This window comes from Lygodium microphyllum, chromosome 10, assembly GCF_053477565.2.
Source record: "Lygodium microphyllum isolate KBCC chromosome 10, Lygodium_microphyllum_v1.1.10, whole genome shotgun sequence".
Taxonomy (NCBI): domain Eukaryota; kingdom Viridiplantae; phylum Streptophyta; class Polypodiopsida; order Schizaeales; family Lygodiaceae; genus Lygodium; species Lygodium microphyllum.
The window spans coordinates 107,343,315-107,371,080 of record NC_141144.1 but is presented as its reverse complement, the minus strand read 5'-3'; the positions used below and the strand labels follow the sequence as shown (position 1 = coordinate 107,371,080).

The window sequence follows — 27,766 nt, the reverse complement described above, 5'->3', positions numbered from 1 at the left end:
TCTTGGTACTCTAGATTGCAAAAGATAGTAGCACTCTCTACCACTGAGGCTGAATATATTTCAGCCACTGAAGCTTCAAAAGAAGCAGTTTGGCTTGGTCGTTTGGTCAAGGATTTTGGGCTGCCCACCAAAACACTTGTACTTAGATGTGATAGCCAAAGCGCTGTATACCTAGCTAATGCCATGTCCCATGCACGTACCAAACATATTGATGTTCGGTATCATTTTATTAGACAGGTTCTGGATGATGGTCTAGTCACTCTGACTAAGATCAAATCACAGGATAACCCTGCAAATGTTCTTACTAAAAGTCTTGCAAAGGCTCCACATGAGCATTGCATTAGACTTGTGGGAGTTGATTAAAGACCTTTAAGTGGGAGGTTGTTGGGTGTAAAGGCCCTTTATGCTCTCCCATGTATATATTACTTCACACACGTGAACTCACCCTAGCGGGTGTAAGTGTATTGTACCCTAAGTATAAGTACATTCTTTTGTTCTTTGTGTACCAGACTAGTACACACCTATCCGTCGACTCATTCTCACTCTCACTCTCACTCACTGTTTAGTACTTTTGAGCACCTCGATTAATGTGCATGCTCTCTCTCTCTCTTTGCTTTCGCTTCTACTCGACAAAATGATGAGACACTCTTATACTCATCTCACTAATGAGGTTACCATCATCATCAAATGATGGCTCCCTAGGCACCGATTGTGTAAGCAAGGAGGGGGATATCATCATGAGGCACGGGATGAAAGATACTAGAGCCTCACCTTACGTATGTTTGTAAGCCACTTAAAACACCCCTCCTCAATGTCGAAGGGCGCCGAATGACCATGCCCCTACTACCACCTACCCGAACTCCTCACCCACGAGCACGCTGACTGCAACTGTTACGAGTATTTGTTGTTGGTATAAGCTCTCTATAGAACTTTGTAAAGATCATCTCCTCCTCCTCATCCATCTCCTGATATACACTCGGAAAGGTGTGGCCCATCAACTTGAATATATCAACATTCACCTAAACAATACACATAAGATTGTAAATACTGAAGTCTAAATTGTAAAGTATAAACTTTCAAGTTTAAAACAACAAATAAAAAATATTATGGTTAAGTGTTTACTTGCTTGGACTACCCATGCTCATTATAGCCCTCATCATGTGTAACAAGATTGCATTCCATGTGTGCACGGAACATTCTCTGCGATATTGTACCATACGGACGTTTTGTACAATATCGTGAAGTATTCTAGCAAGGGCCCCGACCGGATTTGACTGTTGTAGACTATGCATAATTTTGAAAATTTTGCCCAGTTTTTTACTTGTTTTTCTAGCCGTTGCACACATAAACATTGGGCCTTGGCTGATGGGCATTATGTACCTTTTGAACAAAAATCAGCCTTCTCCTTCAATTTTACCCTCTTGGGCTCAAGCTTGAAGCACCTCCAATACCCAATACCTTCTCTTCCTCTTGAGTCTTCTCCCCTCTCCTATCCCTATCCCTCTACCTCTTGCTCTCCCTTTTCCTATCCCTTTCCCTTACCTTCTCTTCTTCTCCTCTCCCTCTCCGTCTCTGTTGCTTCTCTCCCTCTCCTGTCCCTATCACTCTTCCTCTTGCTCTCCCTTTCCCTCACATCCTCTCTCTCCTCTCCCTATCTCTTACCCTCTCTCCCCCTCTCTTCATTTCATCCACCTCCCTCTTCCTCTCCCTATCCCTATCCACAATGCCGAAGCCTCTTCACGAAGCTTTTGGTCTCTATACCACAAATCTTGTGAAGGCCTCGGGCAATAAAAATTGCTATCATTGGACTTGCAAGTTCTGTGGGAAGAGGATGACTAGTAGCGTGACGAGGCTCATCATCCACTTGACCAAAGTGGGTGGTCAATGTGGCCCATGTTCTTTCACCCCTCAATCCGTAGCGGATGAGATCATGAAGAAGTGCTCTCCTCTCTCTCATCAAAGTGGCCATGTGTCATCGAGCATGCCAAAAGCTCAAGAGGAGGTGGTTCTTCCCAACTTGGAAGTGGATGCTTTCGATACGCCTTCTTCTACCTACTCATACACCTTCTCCTAGCCCATGTGCCTTAACGACCTCAGGCTCCACCACTGTTGTTGGAAGTAAAAGGTCATGTAGGCAAGCCTCGCTACAAGAAGCTATAGGTGGTGTTTTGGGTTCTTTATCTTCTCTCAAAGAGAGGCAAAGAAGCGCGGAGATAGAGATTGCACGCACTATCATTGAGAGCGATCTCCCATTCCACTACTTTCCAGTTAGAGCTGACTCTAGATCACGCTCGGTAGAGCATGGGTCCTGAGTATTACCTGATGCTCGTGAGGGATTTACCATATCTGCTCCTCACTAATGGACAGCTCAAGATGCAGTGAATCTTGGATGTATTCAACATACATTCAGGGTATTGTAGCTGACAATATGTTTGCCAGAAGATTACTATTCAATGTCTTCCTCCTCCTCCCCACCCTTCTCCCCCTTCCCACAAAAGGTGACAAGCCTCATATGCCTATATTCTCCCCTCACCAACAACCTAGTCCCCCCCCCTTTCCCACACAGCCACCAGCTCATCTGTCCCAGCCGCCCGTCACACTTTCCCGAGATAGACGCGGCTGCTACCACAGGAGTTCTTCCGCAGTGGTCCGTGGTCCTACTTGAGAGTTGTGGAGCGCGGAGTTTCCACTACCTCTGGAGGTGGGGATCTTCATGGTCCGCAAGTCAAGGAGCGACAAGGTCCATTTACTAGCACCACCAGATGGAAAACTATGCTTTCTTTCTTCAGACCTCTCATTCATAAGACTGGACAATGGCACAGATAGAGAAGGAGGTGAAGGGCCAGGTGGCAAACCACATCTCCCAGTGGATGGGAGAAGGAGGACTAGCACTCTTTTCCCAACAGTGGCCAAGTTGCATGATGGACATTAACTGGTGGACTGGAGCCGAGGTCCCACATCTGAGCATTGTTTTTCAAGCCCCTTCTCACAATGGAGAGCACCGATGGATGTGATTGAGTGGGCCCTAGCACAAGCTGCTCGTTTCTACAAGTGTATAGAGTCATGCCTCTCAACCTAGCTAAAATGCCCTGGTGGTACCACCTGGAACATCTATTACCCCCATGGTCCAGGGGCCACCATGGGGGAATGGGATTCACCTTCCAGACCTACAGCAAAGCGTATTCACATGCCCCATAGCTCTTCTTCTTCACCAATAGCTTCCACACCAAACAGATGCTCAGTCATAGACTTCCCTATGAGTCTACATCTAGCATCCTGGAATGTGAATAGCCTCCACTATAGTGGGGCACGTGGTTCCAAGAAGTTGATTGTTCGGAAAGAGTTGCAGCCTACCCTTGCCAGACGGATCGACATCTTACTTTTGCAGGAGCACAAGCTTACCCCTGCCCAAGCCCATCGGGTAGGGAAGGTACTCCCAGGCAGTTCACACACCTATTGGGAGTACTCCATCAGTGCCCACGACAAGAGTGGAGGCATATGCACCTCTATTGGCCTGAGCCCCACTGCCTGGGTACGTGACCACAGGACGATTGTGGCAGGGAGGGTGCCTTGGAGTCCTAAATGTTTATGCCCCTGCTAAGATTAGAGCACGCAGCAGGTTCTCAGTGAAGATCATAGCAGGACTCCCAGAGGTGGACTCTTGGATTGTTGGAGAAGACTTCAACAACCTGGAGGCCTTGAGGACCAGCAGGGCAGAGACACAGATTACCAGGGTATGGCAGGGGAGGAGCAAGAGGCATGGGAGGTCTTTCTCCTTGCAGTAGGAGCATGTGATGCTTGGCGAGACCCAGCATTCCACAGGAGGGAGAGGTCACTAGACTTCTCTTGGGGATATACGCGGCTAGGCGGAGCTCTTCTGGAGCGGTTGGACAGGTTCTATATGGGAAAGTGGGGGTGCTCTCGCGGAGTCCAAGTAGGGCAGTTAGCTGGCACCACTTTGTCTGATCACTGCCCGGTTCTCCTTATACTTGATGCTCCAATTTCAGCCTTGGACATGTGATCCTGTCGGATCCCTGACTCGATCTACAGGAGGGAGGAGGTGAGGAGGCAGATTGAGCAACTCTGGACTAGGGAGTGGGACAGGAGGGACCGGATCGTAGAGGTCCTAGCCGAGTTGAGCAGGATCTGCCAAGAGGCAGCCCTACAAGCCAAGCAGTACAGCTAGGAGAAGAAGAGAGCACTCTGGCGAGACCTAGCAGTCATGCAGAGACTACTCCAGGAGGCACCAGGGGATCCCACTCTCCACACACAGGAGGTGCGCATACGGGCAGCCCTCGCCGGTCTCGAGGACAGGCGCTCGGAGTTTTCCTTCCGTACCTCAGTAGCCTTTTGGGCACGGAAGGGGGACACGATGTGCAAGGAGTTTTTCCAGGTGCATCAACCTCGCACCTCAAGAGATCAGTATGGGAGGATTCGCTCTAGCCCATATGAGGTGATGGAGATTGCCACTGACTACTACAAATACCTTTTTCAACAGGAGGCAATCTCAGTCAGAGGACATCGCTGTAGACAGCATGTCTAGGACCACATTCCGTCCCTTGTCATACAAGAGACAAGACGCTCCCTCCTAGGCCCCTTCACAGAGAAGGAATTAGAGGAGGCATTCCATGCACAGGATGGGTAGAACTGCCCAAGAGAGAATGGTCTTTCTAAGGCCTTCTTCACTACCTACTGGGAGGTGGTGAAGGACCCCCTACTGTTGGCCTTTTACGAGATCTTCAGCTCAAGAGGGATGCCAGGGAGTCTATCGACAAGTCTTATCAGTCTCCTCCCCAAGGGTGAGACTGGTTGGAGCTATCCCAGTGGAGACCAATTACCTTGTTGTCATTGGCCTATAAGGCACTGGCCAAGATGATTGGTAGGCGACTCTGCCCCTGCTTCCAAACATCATTCATGACACGCAGACAGGTTTTGTCTAGGATAGGAACATCCTAGACAATGTCTTCACCTTCTTCGAGGTGATTGAGTGGGCCTAGCAAAGTGGTCAGGGATTGGCTCTACTTCTCTTGGACTTCAAGAAAGCCTATGACGGGCTTGACCGGGACTTCTTAAAGGGCACCATGGTGAGGTTGGGCTTCCACGTGGATCCATGCTTGGGCTTTCCCCAAGCATGGCTCCACGGGGTTTCTGCACTTTACAAATCGGCTACCAACAGGGTTCTCATAGGTGGCAGGAGGGGAGAGGAGTTTTGACTGGAGAGATTGGTCCGGCAAGGCTGTCCTCTTGTCCCGTATCTGTTCTTACTCTTTGCAGAGGCGATGTCCTACTTTCTCCGATCACGTGTGAGCGGGCTACGTGGCCTTCAGCTTCTAGTGAGGAAGGAGATGGAGCTGTTAGATTCAAAGTATGCAGATGATACCACCCTTTATACAAAGGATGATGAGTTTATGCTCGAGAGAGTGACACTAGCTGTGGAGGTGTTTTGCATTGCAACTGGAGCGAAAATCAACTGGCAAAATTCGGTTGGTTTTCTTACAGACTCGGACTCTAGCACGGAGTGGGGCGTTCACTTGGGATTCAGATGGGTGTGCAGAGGGCAGATCGTCCAATACCTAGGGTTCCAAGTGGAACTTGATATCACTTCTGCCCAACAGTTTCTCCTAGTTCTCAACTCTATCAAGTGGAAGCTAACCTACTGGAGTACTGCCCGCCTTTTCTTAGCGGGCCGAGCCCTAGTGGTCAACCAGGTCCTCCTAGCGACGGCTTGGTACATTGCCTCGTCTTGGTGCTTCTCCTCGTCTTGTGTAGTTCAACTTCGCCACCTAGTGCGGAATCTTCTCTAGGCTAGCTCAGACGGTCTCATGGCCTCGCGCTAAGGTGGCGTGGGCGTCATCCGGCATTGGTCTAAGGGTGGGCTTGGGATCATGGACCCAGAGTTCTAGAGCCTGGCCCTTGTGGGCAAGCTAGTAGTCCGCGAGCTCACACCTGGAGGGCAGACCTAGAAGGTCCTTCTGTAGGAGGGTCTCCAGGAGTGCAGACCGAGGCTTGATGGTGATTGGAGGCCATCCTTGAGATGGATCTTCATGACGGCCCAAATTACGCCAACCAGATCCCCCTTGCTTCACAGCCTACTTCATGTGTGGCAGGGCCTCTGCAAGGCCCTAATTCAAAGCCCCCCAGGATGCCAAGAGGAGATAGACCGCCAGTCTGTGGTGTGGAACCCCTAGGTCAGAGAACGGAACGGGATACGGATTGGCGAGCACCACCACATCCAATGGGATGGATGGGAGGCTGGCCCTGCTAGTATTATCTAGACATAGCGAGAGGTGTACAAGATGGTGGATCAAGAGGTGTTGCAACACGCGTCAAGTTGTCAGTTGAAGGGAGATTGACACAGCGATCACTCAGGAGTGGCTTGATCCCCCGATTAGAGAGCCGATGGAGCTTGGCGAGCTATGGGCCGCTAGATTCTCACTGGCAAGTATCCCCCTACAGGTGACAGGTAGAGTGAACAGTGGCCCCTACAAGATTTTCTTCACCGTGCAGGATGGGGAGAGTTTGGTCCTTGACAGAGGGCAGTAGGATGAGAAGATCATTGTCATTCCTTGGAGGAGGATTTGTGTGGGTTGATCTCCAAGGGAAGACTTGGCATCTCAACCCTTATGTGTTCTGGGAGGAGTTCTGAGAGTGGCACCTCTGGATATGGGAGAGCAGGCCACTCGATGAGCTAGAGTGGGACTCTGGAGAGTAGCTATGGCCGGCCACCGCAATCGCCAAGAAGCCACAAAGGTTCTTGGAATACACATCCAGGATTGGCAAACATGTACTAATGCAGGAGGACATGGACTGGGCGCCTTCGCACAGCAGATACTGGGCAGAGCATAGTATCACGGATGCCTTCCGTTGAACTTTCTAGTGCCGCCTATGAGACAACTGGAGGCCAAGGAGGGTATCGTATTTTCTATGGCTTTTGGCACATGGAGGTTTGGTGGTTGAGAGTTGGCTAGCCCAGATGCAATAGGATGGAGGGTGTAAACGCTTCCCACAGCAGCTTTTGGAAACTCCAAAGCATTGCCTTTGGTCTTGCGAGGCGACAAAACTCGTGTGGAGAGGAGCCTGCCGCATTCTCCACCACTTGGCACCAGCCTTGGATGTATTTGGTGGGGAGCTTTCTACTGGCAGGCAGTCAGCCAGGGCCGTCACCTTTTGTATGAGGCCGGGATGCAGGACACGATTTTCATCATTGAGGCTGGGTCTTGCGCAGTGGTCAACTTGGAGGCTTTACCCAACCGCCAAGTACTAGAGCCCACAGCAGACCGCTCTAAGATATGGGAGATCGTAAGGAGTCTTACAGGATGGCACATATGAAAGGCATATTTTCAGGAGGTTTTTGGCGGGGAGTGCCTTTCAGTATAGGCGACTTTGGGAAAGCTTTGAACTTCCATCATCCACTCCCTCTGTGGACCATGGGACCAGGTGCAGGGCGAGTCTTGAGCTCATCAAGAGCTCTATTTCCACTTTTTGCGCACCTGGGGCAATCGGGACCTGTTCTTCATGATGCATGCAGGCATCCCCAAATGGTGATACACCCCTCCCCCCCTCCATGGCTTCTTGCCCCCATCCCCCCCAGACCGCCTTGAGAGGCTTTTATACATGATGTATTCGTGACTTTGCATCAGCTCCAGCTAGTCTGTTGAGCATGAGCACTCCGTTGTAATCAACCTTTTGAGTAATATAACTAGCCACATTTTACTTGCCCAAAAAAAAAAAAAAATTCAATGGATGTCAAAGGCAAAAATTACAGTTAGTTATGTTGCACGGACACTAGGTGGCATTTGGTGCCAGTTATTGGCCTAAGTTATTTATTTGGCCATAGATGTCAATTGGTGACATTAGAGATGCAACATTTAAAGGTGCTTAGCGCCGATCTAATGGTCAAAAATGGCACAGGGACACTCGCAAGATCAAGTGGCCTAGCCAATTTAATTATTACTGTTTGGTCAGATTCACGCACAAAGCGCACAGTTCTTGAATGGAACCATATAGAACGAACGTAAGGAATAGGAATATACTAAACATTATGTATTAAAATGGAATGCAACACTATGCATGCTTAACTTAGGAAAGAGACTTTCCTTGCCTTCCCTTTTTCTTGATTTGGCCTTTTTAAAGCACAAAGAATCCAATCATCCTTTGCCAATTCAAGGGCCTTGCAGTGATAGTCTACTACATTCTTTTGCTTTGCTTGAATCTTTTGGAGAGTTTGATTAACACAATTGTAAGCATCATTCAAATCCTCCACAGACTTGTCTACTTCAAAGATATTGTCCCTAGTATGCAAAAAAAAACAAAACCTTATTTCTCCCTTTCCATAATCTCAAATGGCACCTTGCCATTGGAAATATGCATTATATTGTTGCAAGCAACCTCAACAAGTAGGGAATATTGTTTCCATTTTTGTCTTATGCTCTGATACATTGCATTTCAAAGTATCCGAGAGTAGAGTTGGCCTCTTGAGACTAACCATCAATCTGTGGATGAAAAGAAGATGAGAATTTAAGTATAATGTCCCATATTCTCAAATATGCCTCTCCAAAACAGACTAGTCATCTACGGATCCCTACCATTGACAATAGACGAAGGCATATCACCATACTTGAATGTTCTACATGAAGATTCTTGTCATATAATCTATTGTGATCTTCTTTCTCACACGAATGAAATGAGCCTACTTGCTAAACCTACATATCACAATCCATATCCCATCATTCCCTTTACATGTCCTTGGAAGATCAAATCTAAAATCCACACCTATACTTTCCCATGCTCTATCTGGAATAGCACAAGCTATAAGAAGCCCAATGCCTTCTAACAATCAAATTTAACCTTCTGACAGATAATGCATGTCCTAACATAGTAATCAACATCACGTCTCAAAGCTAACCAATGAAAGAAATGCTCAAATACCTTAACAATAGCATTTATGCCCTTGTGCCCTGCATATGGTGGAGCATGACTCTCAACCAAAACCTTGGCCCTAACTTGCTCTATAATGGATAAACATCCATGCATCATCAAAAAACCATACCTACTAGTGTAATGTTTATGATGTTCACCATTAGCTAGCTAATCATACACTCTTACAAAGTCATCATTGTCTACATGAGTCCTCATCTCATCTAATGGATGATGATAGGCAATGGACACTGCTTAAACATGTGGTTTCCTAAACAATACATTCTTTTTACCTTCAATGTGCACTATCTAAATGTGAAACATGGATAAAAAGTTTTCTAATGCATATGCTTCTCAAGCAACTTTATTTGGGTAGGAAAATATCTAAAAGTCTAATGATCTATCTGCACAATGCAATCAGCACCAAACAAATGTATTTCTAGGAAAATGATCTAAAAGTCTAATGATCTATCTGCACAATGCAATCAGCACCAAACAAATGTATTTCTAGGTAGAAAGAGCATGAATTACAACCAAGTTCTCTTTTTTGTAGACATACAAATTCTTTTCTACACCCTATTTTTATAAGCTATTACATGTCCTTCTTGCATTAGGATTGCACCGATTCCCACCCGCATCACACTAGACAATAAAGCTTTCTAGAGATTTGGCAAGATCAACATTGGACCAAAAGTAAGCTTCTCTTTCAACTTTTCAAAAGTCCCAATTTCTTTTTGAGACCATTTGAAATTTACATCCTTTTTCCGCAAAGCATGAGGAGAAAAAGCAATCTATGCAAAGTAGCAAATAAACCTACAATACAACAAACACAAGCCCAAAAATCTACATACATCATGCAGATTTTTCAAGTGAGGCCAGCTACAAATATTTTCCACTTTCACTAGGTCCATACACACAACATCCTTAGATATTGTATATCCAAAGAAGTGAATTGTTTTGGAGGAGATTCACTTATTTGCATTAATGACCAACCTATGCTTTCTAAGTTTTGCAAATCCAATTGTCAAAAGCTTTCTAGGCACTACCTCATTCTTTGATTACACAATGATGTCATCAAAGAAGGTGCCTACAAAAGAGCAATGTTATCTAAAGATATGATCCATAATGTGATTAAACATAAGACCAAATGGCATAACCAAAAACTTGTATGAGCCAAAGGTAGCTCTAAAAGATGTCGTATGTACATCCTCAAGCCTAATGCATATTTGATGGTACCCATGTTTCAAGTCTATGCAGCTGAAAACTGCAAATCCCTCTAATTGATCAAGGATGTCATCAATCCAAAGAATTCCTCATGATAATATTATTCAAGGCATAATACTCTATACACATTTGCGATGAACCATCTTTTTTCTAAACCAAAAGTACAAGTGAATAGAAGGGTGATGAACTAGGCTAAATCTGTTGCTTCTCTTACAAATTGTTCGCCTAACTCATGATTTTCTCTTCTTGGGTTGCACTAACCTTGTAGAGTGGTTTGTTCAATGGTGTACTACTTGGCGCTAGATCTATAACGTGATCCCTAGGTCTCTTAGGTGGAAGTTCTACTCACATACTCTCCTGAAAACAATCTTTAAACTCATTGAAAAATTGGGTCCTTGCTTTATCCAAAATCCAAATTAGCATCATTACTATTCACATCTTTTACAAAACCCAAATATGCAAAAAAATGATATTTCATTACTAAGGCAATGATTGAGGCCGTACAACAAGGACTCACTCTACCTTAAGTTTTATATCAAGCACATGTTTCTTGCCTTAATGCTTCAAAGCAATCTTTCTACTACATGTATCCACCAAAACATGTACATGGTGACACCAAGCCATGCCCAATAAAACATCAGAGTCTTCCAAAGGTATAACATGAAATTCCTCATTGTCCACACAACTCTAAACAAGCAAATAGACCTTTCCAATGATGGAAATAACTAGCTTTGAGTGACCAAGGCATACCAAACCTGCTTAACTCATAGGACCCATCTCATTTTCACATACGCCAAGCTTTGATGCCAACTCTAGAGATATAAAATTCGCATAGGCACCAAGATCAAAAAAGATCAATGCATGCCGATCTCTAACCTTGTCCCAAGCATGACATAACTTTGTTGCATCTCTATTTGGCTGCTCATCAACCATATCCGATACCAATCCTATATATGGTCTAGACTTCTTGCCTTTTTGCCCATGTTTTGCACAAATAGTTTCGTTCACTTTACACTCGGGACAATTACATGTCATCTGCCTTCTCGTTCACAAATAAAATATAGTTTTTGAATCATACAAAGCTTTACACTCAGCCTGGGTTTTACCACCAATACGCTTTGTCCTTTTTATCTTCTTTGTATAAAAATCAAGAATTCTTTGTATAATAATCTCAAATCTCCTTGGGTAATCCACAACAATACTTTTCAATCTGTTCTAACACAAACACATCTATAAATGAAGTAACTGACAAAAGTGCTAGCCAAAACCTTGAGATGTACTCATCCCAAGTCCTTACATTGCTCGCCAGTCTACACATACCAAGCTGTCATTACATCCACTTCAAAGGTGTTTGTCAACCATACAAAAGAGAAAACCTGCTTAAAATGTACCCCCATGTTCAGTGCCTCCCTTGCATGAGAAGAGTGCACCACTGGCTTGCATTACCATTTGGAAAGGTGGCTGCCTTGCGCACTTTTGAAGACTCCATAAAGATTCCCCCTAAATAAGCCATATCAAACTGCTTCAAGAAAGTCAATGCTTTCAGTTTATATAGCATGCTAATGAAGGACGCAAACTTCATTGTTGATCAATCTTCCTTGTAATCTTTAGCCTTTTCCCTAGACATGAGATTGTCATAAACTGGTGGCTGCAAATACAAAGACCCAAAGGTATCGCTCTTGCATTTGTATCGGCCACACCCATGCATAGGCCATTAGGACCGCCCTACACTTTGCATTTCATAGTACGCTGTAGAGCCTTCCACATGTGCATATAAGCTCGACCCTCATTGCATGGCAATATTCCAATACATGCCGTGTTGCATTCATAGTTGTGCATCACAAAAAACATGACCCTGCAATTGCTGCAAATTGGGCTGTAAACTTGCACCATAAGTTCTTGATGCATTGCTATCCATGGTCGGTAACACACTAAACCACCTCCAAAATAACTTATATGTGCAAATGGTTGTTGCATAGGTGGTTGCCCAAATGCATGCTAAAAATTATTCCCTTATGCATGCATACTCGTACCATGCCCATGTACAGACTATTGAATTGGAGCCCTATGCACATTCTAGCATATCTAAAATGCAAATGCCTCTTCTTGTGCTTTGACTTTTATGGTCCAAGCATTACATCAAAATGTTTGGGTGTTGAGCAACATACGGCGATGCATTCACTGCATTCATCAATTGCACCCAAAGCATTGCATTGGTATCATCTTTCTTCAAAAATTCAAAAGTTCTACTAGAAGGACTTAGGAGATACATTCATTTGTGTACTATCAGTTGCATTAATGTGCTGCTATTCAACATTAACATAACCTTCGATTGCACCTGCCACCTATACCATGCAACGATTGTCCTCAACAAAGGACAATGAATTGTCATCATCAATTGATGCATCTCGTTCCCCGTGAGACATCTTTGCTGAATTTCAAAAAACTCACTGTTGTACACTGAATTACGGCAAGCAAAAACTTGTATGTGCATCTCAAGTCAACCACAGCTCACCCCCTTAGGTAAGATGGTGATGTCCGAGCAACGGAACCATGAAACTGGCTCGTACATATCACAACTCTATAGAAACAGAATTTGTATCATTTTTCATTAATTTGTCTATATAATGATTTATTAAATTTATTTCCTTTGCACTAATTAGATATAAAGAAAAGTGCATTGGAGCTGGCCACACTGATGAGTGGTCACAGGTTATGGTGGACCCACGCGGTGGGTTAGAGAAAAGATAGTTCACACTTCCACCTATATGGCCCGATTGGGCGCCTGTGACCAGAACTCACGCATATCAGGGTTAGACTCACACACAGAAAGGATTGATGCCTTGAAGTGTGGGCTAGATCTGCCAAAACAGACAGTTACAATCAACAAGATGGCATGATCATGAAATGCTTGTACAATGTGCATGTGTGGACTGAAAGCTTGAAATGCGCATTTCTTTGCATAGGAAAGTCACATGAAGATTCTAATATTGTTTTTGCGATGTACACAGAAAAAGCTTTCATATGACATCCATATTGGGGGATCCCTAAATTTTAGGAGATCTCTAAATTTTAGGAGTCTCAAATTAGCCTAAAAATGCTAGTCCTAAAAAATAGGGATGTCATTCTAAAAATAGTAAATTCTGTACTCTGACTGTACTTACTAAATTTGATTATTTCTATTCTTGACAGTATTCAGCCCAAAAAAGAAGGCCATAGAGAAGAGACAAGTGTCAAGACACTTGTCACACAAGTTTCCAAGTGTCCCACCACTTGTCACATCTCATGACATGTGGCTGGACACTTGTCTTGAGCTACTCCACTTTCCCCTTTTGTACTAGCTCTTCCCTCTCCTATAAATAAGAGCTCGTTTTTCTTCATTCATCATCATTTTTCTTTGTTGTAAACTCATGTACAGCACCCATAGATAGCCAGAAACTGGCTCCATCCATCCCCATCATCATCCCCCACTTCTCCATTATCAAATTCCTCCATATTCCCTCTTCTATCACTATTGTTTTACAGGACAGCAAGCCTGTAAATTCATTACAGCACCTCCTTCTCGAGCTCTTTCTTCTATTTTAGCAACAAGAAGCAAGCCCTATCCATGTACTGCTGATCAACGATAAAGAAAGGCTGATTTTCCCCTCTTTCTTCTCTCATACTGTAAAGAAATCAGTTCTTATCATTGCATAATAGATAATGCATGTGTGTTTGTACATCTTTGCATAATCTTGTGAGAGTGAGAATTACTTCTCCTCACTCTCAGATTGATTGTAACTGAGTTCTTCCCTAAGGGACTTGGATTGAGCAGAAATACATTTCTTCGGGCGGGGGGGGAGGGGGGGGAGGGAAGGGAGGTTTGCCCATCTTCAACCCTCAATCTTGTCTCCATTACTTTTACATTTTCATGGCTGTAATTTTGTGAGTAATTTTCATTTTCAGCTTTAAGTGTTCATTCTCTTTTATATTAAATCTCGAAAACAAGCGAATATCATAATTGTTAAGCATACTACGTTATTCGGGGCATTTACAGTACATCTGATCTATAGGGTAGTGCACCTAAACATACTGCAGCAGGCGTACTATTCAATTCAGCAAAGAAAACAAATAACAAGAACCTAAAAGCTAGAGCACTCTTGCACAATAGATGATACCAAATTGACCCTCAAAGTGAATGTCCCTCGTGGAATTTCTTTAATAGTGAAAAAGATTCTTTATATGAACCACTTGAGGCCTATCCATGCAATCAACACAGCTATCACAGACCAATGCTTTCTTTTTTAATGATTCCTTGCATGCTTGGCTCTTCAATGGATTAGATTCACTCCAATTGCTATCTCCTCAATCACAGCAGCCAGAAACGTCAGAAACATTTAGAAACGAAACGTCAAAAACCTGTTTCATAAGTTTCTTTCAAGAGGGGGTAAAATAAGAAATGCGGGTTTTTTTATATAGGGATTTTTAATAGTTTTGACTAGGAAAAGAGGTTCTAAACCTCTATGGAACTCTCTCTTAAACAAAGAATGGCCAATTGAGCTTGAGTGATAATAGAGTGAATTGAGAATAATACGTTGCATATCCATGATCCATTATTGACTTGTCACTTATGTCAAAGTTAGTCTTTGGACAAGCTATACTATGGTTTAGAACTCAAACATTATGATTCATACATATCATACAAAGAAAATTGAAATTAACATGTAAATAGCCTATCTACAATATGGACCGAGTCAAGTTGCAACATCATGATATACATATATATATTATACATATATTATACATATATATATATATGTATATACATATATATATGTATATATGTATATATGTATATATATTTAAACACCCACGTTTTTTACTCTCAGAAACGTTTTGTACTTTAAGAAACGTTTCGTAAGTTTCAAATTCATAGAAACAAGTTTCTTAGCTACTATGTCCTCAATTGCTCTCACCAATCTTGACCACTAAGCTTTGAATCTGTCTTGAATACACACTCACAAACTAGTTTGTCCTCAACCATGCAGAGCTGCAATCACTCCAATGTTGACCAACATGACATTTAAGAATGCATCCATACTCTCTCATTGCTACCACACTACAACAATCAATGAAGAATTCATACAAATCTCAATCCCAAACTAATCCAATTCGTTGCATGCGGCCTTAATCTTGACTATCCAGCAATCTTACAGCTTTGCCCTATCCAATGCACCTCCAATTCACTATCAAATTTAAGAAATTTAGACTTGTAAACCTGTTGTCCATAAACCCTCACCTCTCCATGCATTTTCCTTAGGATTGGATCCTAAATTTAATGCTTTTAGTGGCTAGAAAATCAGATTTGCATGTCTAAATACATTTGCCCTAATGTCTGCCCCAAATCTTCAATGATTTGGTGACCCAAAACAATGGGACAAATTGGGGTTCTTTGTTGGACTATCTTTAACAAGCAATTTTGTGGAGTTGTGTGAGTCGGCCATGCGATGGCTTTAAGACACTCTCCTCTTGTTGTTCATTGCATACTCCTAACATGGAAGTTGGAGCTTGCATTTCCGTATGATATTGTTTTAATTAGAACATTACTCTTGGGATTGGACTCTTATACTTGCAGCCTTCATAAGTGGTTTCTAATTCATGAGACGGATCTTGGGATTGGACTCTTATACTAAGTAGTCTTGAAATCCTTTTCTAATTTCACCAACTATTGTGTGTCTACATACTCAATGCCTTTCCAATTCTATTCAATACAGCCCTTATTTTTCATATATGCATGAATGAAACACCACTCAAGGTCAATCTAAGTGGGGTGCCTGAGACAAAAGTGGTGTTAACCAATTGGAACTAGACACAAAACTTTGATGGTACAGAGCTTTTGCCTTCTTGACTCTGTCGATTCCCCAATCTCATTCATGTAGAGGTAAACAAGGTTGTTCTTAAGGGCACCCATATTATTTTTTAATTTTCTATCTTTAACTAACATATTTTTATGCATTTATAATGTACGTTTTAGTAAAGTTGATTTGATATGTTAAACGAGCACACAAAACAATACGTTTTATTTGCAAAATTTTGGTGTACATTCCATACCATACATATTTGCGAACTGAATATATCTTATGAATTGCACCTAACTACCTTGAGATTCATTTCAGCCGAGGCAGCAATCTGTCAGTCAGTATTTATGGCCATTTACAGCAGGTTGGCGAGTTCAGCACTTTAGCCCTATTTACAGATAGATCAGCTGCTCCCTATTTATACCTTCCTTGGCTAAAATGATGTGTTCCCCGTCTCCCAAATAAAGACAAGCTCGACGGCTTGAATTGGGCCATCTAGTCGTGCAAGATCAAGTGCATTCTCCACACATTCGACCTCTATGATCTCATCACCCTCCCTACTCCCATCCCTAAGTGATCCTGTAGATTGGGTCCACAATGCATCTAGTAGCTTTATGGGACTGGCTCAATTCTCAAGCTTGGTCATTCCTCTCCATAAGCTGCCATGATTCAGTTCTTGTTCACATACAACACATCTGTAATGCCTCTGACATCTAGACCTGATTGTCCTCCCTTTTATCTGGTCAAGACCTTTGCCCATAGGATTACCCTTGAGATGATACCACAACAGCTTTCTATCCCACATTCCCCAACCATGAAGTATCCAAGATGAGCTTGCATGCCTTGGTAAGCATGTTACATTGGATGGCATGGTTGTGTGAGGCATTCACTCTGCCGAACAGCTGTGTTGACTTGGGAAACAAACTGATGTGTAAGAACACTTCCTAGCAGTAAGATAGTGTTATTAGCAATAAGATACGAGCCCACTGGCCGGAATGTGAACAAAAGAAAGAAGTTTGCTCTGTTGGTGAGTCCACCACTAATCTGGCCAGCAGCTTACCTTTCCAGATCCTGCAGATGGCTAATCAAATCCCTTTCAAGATGCAGTTGCAACAGCACAAACACTATAATATATGCCGAAAGCTCTTGGCTGACAACTAGCTTTTTCCTATTAGTGCACCTTAATGTGCCCGAGAAAAAATAAGAGACTATATTCTGACATTACCAAATCTTCTAACTTATTTTCAGAGGTGTTTGATTTTCACTTGTGCCTGTATGGTACCACGAATTTGGGCTTCAAGTCATTATTGGTCCCATAAATATGGGAAGAGAATGTAAACAACCAGACTGCATGTAGCATATAGTGTATGCATTTGAAACATGGTGGACAACAAATGCTCTCAAGGCACTTCTAGAAACTTGCTTACTGGGGTAGGGGCAGCATTTCTCCAGTTAATTCAACCACTTCTACAGAAGTCTCTGGAATAGTTTCTTCATACCTGGAGACACAATCCGTGGGTGACGAGCAGCTGGGCGCATGTAATGTGTCATCTTTCCAAGAGGCACTGGACCAGCTGCAAGGACGAGATAGTACTTTTGAACCTCCTTATTCTGCCCTTGTGCAAGATGAAAGAATAAGTGTCAGCATAGAATGTTACCTTCCAAGACTAGGTAGGAAAAAAAAAAATCTAGTTCAACACCTCATTCATGGCTAACCTTCAGTAACAAATGAAAAGCGGATGCGAACTCTTTTGTCTTTGCAAGGACCACACTAGAAGATCGACGGGTTCAGCACAAGGACAACATGGTGTATGTGTGTGAGTTTTCTTTGCAGGTTACATATTTAAAGTGTGCACTCAAAACTTGAGTAGAAAAACTTGGCATATGAGCCTCACCAGCCTTCTGTGCAATTGTCAAGCTGATGGGTAAGCTTCAGGGGTGAGCCTAAGCCCACTGCTCGGGCGGCAAAAACAGCACAGCATTCAAATGTGTTGTCAACAGCACTCCCTACCTACAGTACTCCAGTACCAAGAAGAATACTACTCAAGATTAATTCATAGGATAATTAACAATCTGAAACAATTTTTAGACTTAAAGAATCTTCAAAAGACATTAAATTGTTCAAGAACATAAATCACCCTGTTTTTAATTTTACTGCTACAACAAAAACTCACCGGCACACCAGCGGGCTTGTCCAGGACAACATAGGAATCTGTCTCTGCAATCACTCTTGATTTCCAGTCCACTTCATAACATCTTACATCACAATAAATGACAACAACGCCATGAAAAGCCAGAATGCATACAAGGACAAAGAAGAATTGATGAAAAACCAAAGTTGCACACAGAAGAGTCTTCTCTACCTTGGAAATCGCTTAAGATGCACATGTACTCTCAAATATGCACCAGCTTCAACTCCCTCCCATATATTGGCTACACGGACTGTTTTCTGTGCTTCTACTATTGTCTTTCCCTTTAAACAAGCCCTTTTTTTGTCCCGAGATAGTGCAGAAAATTTCTGATAAAGTTCCCATTGTGATGCAGAGAGAGAACCCTTTGGTGGTGTAGGGCACACTAGTGCAACATAAACAGCTCCAAAATAGATCAGCTCCTCAACATACCTAAGCACAAAATATGTACTTGTCTTAAAACAAAAACCTAGAAATCAAGTGTTGAACATTCTATCTTCAGATAAAATAGCAGAATAACAAAATGAAATTGTCATTGCTTGCAACCAAGGAATGATTGTTATCTTGCGTTCTTTCAAACAGGGAAAAAAATGACCTCCCAGAAGAGATATTGTTATCCTCCTCTCTTTTTCTTCAGTTCTTTCCACATTATGACTTTTTATTGTCACCATATGCCCAAGTTAGAAAAGTGCAGATAAAATTACACTACACAAACACGATAACAGGAAAAGAGAATTGCACAGCAGTGTCACCTTCATAGTTGCAGTAGTATTGCGTACAAAACCGTTCATACTATACTATACTATAGGTACCATACCTTACGTATTAGTACCATAAGGTACCATCTTAATGGGCACTTCTTTTTTAGTCTTATCCGCACTTTGGGATGAGTTAATTGCTTCTTATACCAATATGATTCCATCACGGGATTATGTTGTTTGAGATTCAAACAACATCTCTATCTTTGATTGTAAAAAAACTTAGGTTTTAAGTAGCTCTTACAAGAAAATAACATACTTTTATCGTACCACACCTTTAAAAATCTGGAGGTACCATTCAGTACCGTATTTTATCCTGACATTCTTTTTGTACCTGACAACCTTGATCACCTTGCCTGCTCAAAGCCCCAAATAAGTCTATATGAGAAATCCATCAAATAACAGATGTCGTCAACTAGCAACCCCACGCAACAGCTTGGCATGAAGATGACATTTTATCTCTCACACACACTTACCTGCATCTTTCCCAAAGGATAGCCTCACCATGTGGCCAGCATACACTAATTTTGAGATTTTATTCTGAAATCACCCTTTGCCACTCATGCCAAAAAGAAAACTCTAAGGAAATATGTTAAATTCACCCCAATATTTCTAAGTTTTAGGATAGATATGGAGATATTCACCACATTAGCTTGTACTTAAGGTTTATATGAATTATGATTAGTTAATTACATATGAGGACAACTAAGCTAACATTTTAAGAAGAAATCAAGCTATATTTTAAAAAATATAGCTCTGTTGATAAAAAGGTACTAAGGAGGTACTAAAAAAAATTTTAGAATTCTTGTCGTTTTATTCTTTTAGTGAGAACATTCAAAGTACAAATTTCAATTGAGGCAAAGACAAATGGTCAAGGTTTGTAAAGACAATATAAGCTAATGTCATACTCTAGCTAATTAATACATTATCCATGGGCTTTTTCCTTGCAAAAAACTTGAGCTTTGATAATTGTATATTTGGTATTTTTTTTCACTTCAATCATAATATTTTCTTTCCATTGATTTATATGTCTCATAAGAAGTATTCGCACAATCAACTATAACAAATTTATCGTTTAGAAAAAATTAACCTCACATTCTAAACTCTAAATTGAAACTTTCGCCACATATTCTATAATATAGAATTATGTGTATGTTCCTAAAGTTATCTCTGCTCTTATCCTGTCAAAGGAGTTAGAAAAATAGTGCTAACTAGTGTTAATGGCAATACTTTCACACTTATGGATGCTTTATATATACTAGAGATAAAAAATAATGTATTGTCACTTTCTACACTTGCCAAGGTTGGCTTGACTATGAAGTTGGTTGATGACAAGTGTACAATTTATGATCTCTCTTCTGGTGATATGATTATTGCATCTAGTTCACTATGTCGTGGGCTGTATAAGCTCAATAAATATGGGAAATGTGTAGAAGAAATAGCATAAGCTATTGCATATTCACAAGCAATTTCAAATACAAAACTTTGACATGCGTATTTTGGTCATCTAAATTTTGCTAGTTTACTGTGTCTATAGAAATCCGATATTGTATATTCATTGCCTACACTTGAGGCACCTAAAAAATGTTAAAATGCATGGATCTAGAGCATGGCTATGGTGGATGATAGATGTAAACAAGACTCATGAAAACATACAGTTGACAACTCTTTGTTACACAAATGAATTAGGTTCCAAGATTAAGACTTGGACTCATAAAGACAATCTTGCGTATGTAGACAATGACACAGACCCTTGAGTAAAAGGACCAAAGTACTATGACATTACATCAAATGATAGGTAAGTACAATGCTTTATAGCTTGAGGATAGGTTGCACTTTCCACCACTATGCTTATGGGATTGAGCAAGCCTGCATATCCTTAGCCCAATTGCTCCATACAAAGGGGCTACACTGGGTGTAATTGCCTAATTCTCAACACCCCTCCTCAATCACGACCAAAAAGGCACAAATTGTATAAAGGCTTTAGTGAGTCACCACCTGCAAAGTGTGGGCATACCACAAACATGGTAACATCCAGAGGCTGTCACGAAATAAAGCTAAGTATGGGTACCAAAAACATGGTGGACATCCAGAGGCTATAGCAAGGGCTTCACAAAGTGTACAGAGACTGCAGTGCCAAGTTACATGAGGAGTTTACAAAGCTTATGACACAAGCATTAGGGCAAGGTTATACAAGGCTTCAAAAAAGTCTATTAGAAAACTAAGAATAGAAGGACTAGTGAGGCTTGTCCTTCTGCTCCTAATGGTCTTCTTCTTCTTTTTCTTCTTCTTCTTCTTTTGCTTCTTCTTCTTCTTCTTCTTCTTCTTTTACTTCGTGGTCTTCTTCTTCTGCAAGATAGGCCTTCTGAGACCTCTTTCTAGCATGGCAGAACTTCTTTGTGTGTCTGATTTTTTTGCAGAAGCCACAAATTAGTTGGTCCCTTTTTCCTTTGTTCCCGTTACTGACATACAACAGTTGTCCATCTCTTGCAATTTCTTCTTTTCCTTTAATCTTCTTTTCTTCTTTTAACAAAGAGGCTTTAATGTCAACCAATATAGGAACCAATTTAGGGTTTGGCATGTTGATTAAAGTGGTTCATTAGAAGTCTCTTTCGCTAAAATCTTCTCCTCTAGAGTTAGTACATTCTGACGTATGTCAGATGCCAGGATTATCCTTAGGGGAAAAGAAATACTTTGTCACCTTTGTCGATGACGCTACATGGAAGGTATGGGTTTACCCTATTCGTAGCAAGGACGAAGTGCTTGACAAGTTTCAAAAATTCTTGGCGTTGGTTAAGAATCAAACTGATAAGACACTTAAGTGTCTTCGCAATATATGTGCAAGGCCTTTCAAGCATTTTGTGACCGCAAAGGGATAAAGAGGGAGCTCACCGCCCCTCATAATCCACCCCAAAATGGAGTTGCAGAGGGTATGAATCAGACCATACAGGATAAGGTCCATATAATGTTGTCACATGCTACTTTACCTCATGGTTTTTGGGCAGAGGCAGCATAGAAGATATTATAGCTAGCAAAAAAACCATGCTGTCCAGCCAAACTAAACTGGTTATTAAGAGTAGCCTCCATTTATTTGCATTACAGAGGCTATGCATGTTGTATGTAACATATTTCATCGGTACAAATATTTGAAGTATGTACATGTACATTTATCGTGTTCCTCTTAAGTTCTGATGTGAACACTCCCTCATCTCACGAGCACTTTTTACCTTCTAGCTAGAGAAGGGTTTTTTCCCGTGTGAACACCTCTTAGTGGGTGTGGTACTTAGTACCTTAGGGATTGTACTTTCATTCATTCTCACATAGTGGATGTGACCTTCCAGCACTCTCTTCTCTCTTGCTGTTCACTTGTTCACTATGAGTGTGTGTGTGTGTGCGTGCACATGTTGCTCAATCCTAACCTAGTAGTGGTATCAAAGTCATACCTCTTCTTAGTCACCACCTTGCTTGCATGCCACCATAGCCACCATTGACCCTTGAGCTTGGCCCCTCTTTTTCCTCTCAATCTGCGTTCAACCTTCAATCCACTGCATGCTGCATGTCTTCATCGACAACTTGTGAACTACTGCTTGCCTCCTAACCACTGACATCTGCCAAACAGCCACGCCCTATCCATTACGGTTGCAAACTGCACGCTACGTTATCTACTGTGCAGGCCCGACAACTAGTGCCATCAGCCCCGTCCTTCCCACGCTTGCCGTCACTACCCCATTGACCTGCCGCAACACCTATCACCTGTCACGTCGTCTCATTCACGAATGGTCATGACGGCTCACCACATCACCCTGCACCATTTAACGCCCCGACACAGTCTGCAAATTTGATGCCCAATAGTCCCAGTTTGCGCCAACAGCTCATGCATTAATTGCACGACAGCCACAACACCCACAACTCAAGAGCTCCTTGCACGCTCGATAGTCGACAAATTAATTATTTTTAAAAGTCAAGTCTCCAAGCCTTAATCAACGTTAAGCCCTTTGTTGCTCCTATCCATATGCAATGCCCCTGTGAAGCATGAAAATTTGAGGATTTTGCACCAGATCCAAATCTTCCCCCAAATTTCTTCCACAATTTTGGGGCTTTTGCCTAAACAACCCGAATCTCACCAAAATTTTGAAGATTTTGCACTCACTACTCAGAACTTGCTCAGTCTTGTACCAAAATTTGGGGCTTTTCACATTGAGATTCAATTTCAACAAATTTCACCAATCCAATTTAGGACTTTTGTGAAATTTTCCAAATTCACCAACATTGAGGCCAATTATACCTTCTACATCAACATTTGCAAACATTGGAGCCCTCTCACTTGAAAATTCTTTATCAGCACCATCAATTTTTTGAAAAATTGCGAGTTTTTAGTTGTTCCTTTGCTTTATTTTTGTGTTGTAACTGCATTTTCGCTTTGAACACTAGCTGATTACCAAAAAAAAAAACCAAAAATTTCGACAAGCAATGGCCAAGCAAAATGACTTGCTCAATGTGTTTGGGGACTCAAAACAAATTAGATGGCATAAATTATCCCATGTAGGCATACATGATGAAGCATGTACTTATTGGCAAGTAGCTTTAGGGTGATATATGTGGTTTAGAAGTTAGGCCTATAAGCCATAGTTGCCTGGAACAAGGAACGGGAACAAGAACAAGACCCCCAGAATGGGGGAAACGCCCAAAGTTAGGAAACGGGAACAGAGGGAACAGCACACACACACGCACACACGCATAGAATCAACACTTTAAGTCTTAGAATCTAGAGATATCAACCATAATTCGCAAAATTAGAGACATAATAATCAAGTTTCAATAATAATAAAGGTTCAAAACATTGTAATCAACAACCCATTGTTGCATTCAACATTGTAATCAACAATGTTGCTTAAGTCCAACAAGTGTGCATTGCAAAGACACAAAATATACACTAAACTTTTAAGCCTAAAGATCCAAGTTACAAGAGCTCCAAGTTTCAAGTCAATCTCTAAAGTTCCAAAAGGCTAGCCGCTAAGTGCTCTCATTCATGGAAGATGGCTCCACTGTGCCTGAATGGTCATCCTGCTCAACAGCATCTTGGCCATAGCCATCACCATCACCATCATAATCGTGTCATTGTCTTTTTCCCAACGTATAAAAGAATCAGTCTTTGGAATCAGTCTTTGCAACTGATGTACAAGCTAGCAAGCGAAGATTGGAACTCATCTTTCCGATGCATGGATCCATGCCATCTGCAAGCCTCAACATATGCATGATAGGATCAACCATTTGGTGGGTGTAATTCACCTTATCCCAAGAATCTCTATCAAAGATATATGCATTACATAACATAGCAATAGCAATGGCAGTCCTAGTCCAATTTTCATACTCATCACTAGCAATAGCTCCCTACTTGAACCTTTGCAATAGTGCAATCAACCAAGCATAAGAAAGTTATATGCAAATCGTGTATCCGAGTATTTGAGAAGTTCTTTGTCACGTCTCTTGCGAAACTCAACATGCAAGTACTAATGATTACATATAAATGTGACAATCTTTTTGCCTTTCACAACAAGAGATGCAATCCATGGCAAGTCCCCAATATCCTTCAACAAGTTATTCAAGCAATGCGCCATGCATGGACTAAAGGTGATATGTGGATACATTGCCATTAAAATGTTTCTCGCTACCCTGTTTGTAGGTTCACCATTTGCCACAAACTGCACTACATTTTCTACCCCAACAGCCTACATTGCCTCGCACCACTCACATACCAATACATCTACACTTTTTCCCGTCTCTGAAGCATAATGACTACCAATGAAGTGTACATCCCCGCGAGAATATGCGACAATACCATGTATAGACCTATGGCATGTCACTCCATCCATCTGCTATCAATGTCACTCCATTTCTTGCCCATCGATTGAGAATATTTGCTATTGCAATCTCTATGCCTGCTTTCTCCTTCCGAAGCAATGTAGTCCTGATAGTTTCTGATATGAAGGGGGCTTATATATGGGTCAATACTCTGCAATCTTTGTTATTTAAAAAATAACGTGAACTGGATGATTTGAATGTAATATGGTCATGGTAGAAAAAGTATGCCACTGTTACATCTATTTCCTCTTTTTTCTTTGGTTTCCATAAAGTGTGCAATGAACTCTGTCTAACACCACGACTTGCTGCCACTGATGGCCCACGAGAAGGCTGCGTAGCCACTAATCCTGGTGGTCTTCTGCATGAAGCACCATGCCTTGCTAGCCTTGGAGTCCATGTGGTTGAATCCACTACTATGTTTGGCATCCTCTTGGCATGTGAATTCTCCATAGAAGTGGCTATGCAATCAAGTAACTCCTGTCTTTTCTCAATTGATACATTGGTGCAAAAACGCACCTCTTTCCCCTCCTCTAAAGAAGGACTCTCACTTAATCAGCCCCACTAGTGCAAGCATAAGAGCAAAGTTTGCATTTCCGAGGGCAAGCCCCTCCACCTCTCAATGGCACCTCTGCATCTACCTCATCCCACCATGACCAAGTAGTGCTTCGACTTCGTCTAGTTGTTGACAAAGTACCTGTTGAGGATGATGAAGATCCCATAGATGTCAATGTTGCCATCTATATAAAAGTGACAAATAATCAATTAAGTTCAATGAAATTGCAGAAATTTACAGTCAAAATTTCAACATGTATGTGTTAAATGTTCGCTAAAAATGCCTGAACTTTGGTGCTACTTCAGCTTGCATTCCTTTTGCTAAAAGTGCCACAAATTTGGGGCATTCTAGCCTGCATTCCCTTCCTGACAATGCCCCAAAATTTGGGGCATTTTCAGCTGCCAAATTTGGGGCAAATGACTAATTCAAAATGCCCCAAATTTGGGGGTTCTTTCAGATCTTGGGATCCCAATGCCCCAAATTTGGGGACATTGCAGCCAGATTTGGGCCCCAATGCTTGTTGAGAAAGCCCCAAATTTTGGAGCAACTACCACAACAACTAATCCAAAATGCCCCAAATTTGGGGGAGATTGCAACCTGAATCATAGATATTTTAAATTGGGGCAAAATTGCAAATCCCTGTTGAATCACCCCTAAATTTGGGGCAAGTACCGATTTGAAGTGCGCACAAGAGAGAGAGAGTCCTCATTACTTAGTCTGGACTCCGAACAATAAGAGAGAGAGAGAGAGTCCGACAGGGAGATCATGGGTGACAAGGGCAGACCGTGGACGACAAGCAGGACATGCTAAGAGCAACGAGGGTAGACGAAGGCGGGGACACGGCATACTGTGGACAACAAGCAGGACATACTAAGAGCGACGAGGACAGACGATAGGCGAGAGTTGGGACATGGCGCACGCAGACGACAGGCGGGATAGGTGCAACGGGCGAGGCGTTTTTAGCATTTACACTTTCTTTTTTTAACATGCCGCTGGAATGGCTGTTCCAAACAGGGAACGGGGCAAAACGGGCTGGAACGTTCCACCAACGTTTCCTAAGCTCAGACCTCCCGGAACACGTTAATCCATTCCTAAGTGCGGGAATGGTTCCCAATCTCTATGCTATAAGCCCTGCTACACAGAATGTCACAGGTTCTTCTAGCTCATCCACAATCACAAGCGAATCTTCAACTCCACCTCCTCCTACACATCCCACAGTAGATAAGTCGAAATGGGATGGGTGTGATGCCCAAGCTCATACTTTGATTGCCCTCTCATGCAAAAGGCAAGTTATCCGACATATCTAGTTGTGCACAACACCCAAGGATGCTTGGATAAGCTTGCTTCATTGTATCAGAGGTGCAATGAGGCTCATGTAGCCTATTTGGCATTTGCGTAAGCAGCTTGAGATGGAGCACATGACAAAGGATTATTCTATGGGTGCCTACATTGCACATGTCAAGGACATTATGGAGCAATTTGCTAATATTGATGAAATCATTCCCAATGCATCTCTTGTATCTACGATCTTGGCTCGTCTACCTGATACTTAACAGCCCAAATTATGTCTCACCGAATTGAATGTTAGCAGATATTGTTAGCATATGTGAGTGTGCATGACCCAGTGGATTGGGCACTATATTTTATTAGTGATGTGGTCAATAGATTATTTGACCTAGTTTGATGGCCGAGCGGCATATTTGATGCAAGCCAACTTTATTTATATGGCCCAAGTTTGTTGGCCAACCAGTTCATGAATTTGTCCTATTTATAGGACTAATGGATCCCTCATTCATTTAGCATGCTCCATTAGTTGCAAGTCCTATTGGAGAGAGGGATCCAATGCCAGTGCCCACACAGCCATTGACTCATTGTTGATTTTGTACTATCTCGTCTTGGTTAATGGATTCCATTTCCTGACTCCTGAGCATCTCTTCTCTACTTTCTTTGCAATGTTCCCTTTTCTATGCAGTGTTTTCTTTCCTTCTTGTGAATGTGCGGTCTAACACAGCACATACTTATGCTTCCATCGTTGCACCCACTTTTGACATAGTATCAAACATTCGTGTTCTTGTGATGTTATTTCCTGCTGTTGCAGGTCTGTTCTCACCTTGTTTTCTTGCTGGTCAATATTCTCTTGTCTGCTGCAGCTTGGTGACCACTTTGTAAGCAAAATCGGTCTGTTCTCAATCTCGTCACATCCGAGCTTTTGACAGAGGCCTGCATTTGTGTATCTCTACTCTATGCATGACTGTACAACTGCATTTAGTGCTTCATTCATCTGTGTTTTGTTGTTCACCATCTGTGTTTACAGGTTTTTCACCCTCTGTTAGCTGGGTGACAGTATTTTCAGATTGAATTCACTAGTTTGAACTTTCATGGCTGTGTTCCACCAGTTTGATGCGATTTCCTCTCACCTATAGTAGT

At 42.2% G+C, this 27,766-nt stretch overlaps 1 protein-coding gene across 1 annotated transcript in view; it reads right to left on the bottom strand.

The window, feature by feature from the left end:
* Positions 1 to 27,766, bottom strand: part of LOC148030401 (RNA pseudouridine synthase 6, chloroplastic-like) — a 116,408-nt gene that overhangs the window by 42,630 nt on the left and 46,012 nt on the right. The window contains exons 4-8 of the mRNA XM_087686723.1: positions 18,341 to 18,598; positions 18,152 to 18,233; positions 17,873 to 17,988; positions 17,694 to 17,748; positions 17,477 to 17,588 (exon numbers count right to left, since the gene is read on the bottom strand). Of these exons, the coding sequence (XP_087542849.1) occupies positions 17,477 to 17,588; positions 17,694 to 17,748; positions 17,873 to 17,988; positions 18,152 to 18,233; positions 18,341 to 18,598 (623 nt within the window). The remainder of the gene's footprint in view (positions 1 to 17,476; positions 17,589 to 17,693; positions 17,749 to 17,872; positions 17,989 to 18,151; positions 18,234 to 18,340; positions 18,599 to 27,766) is intronic.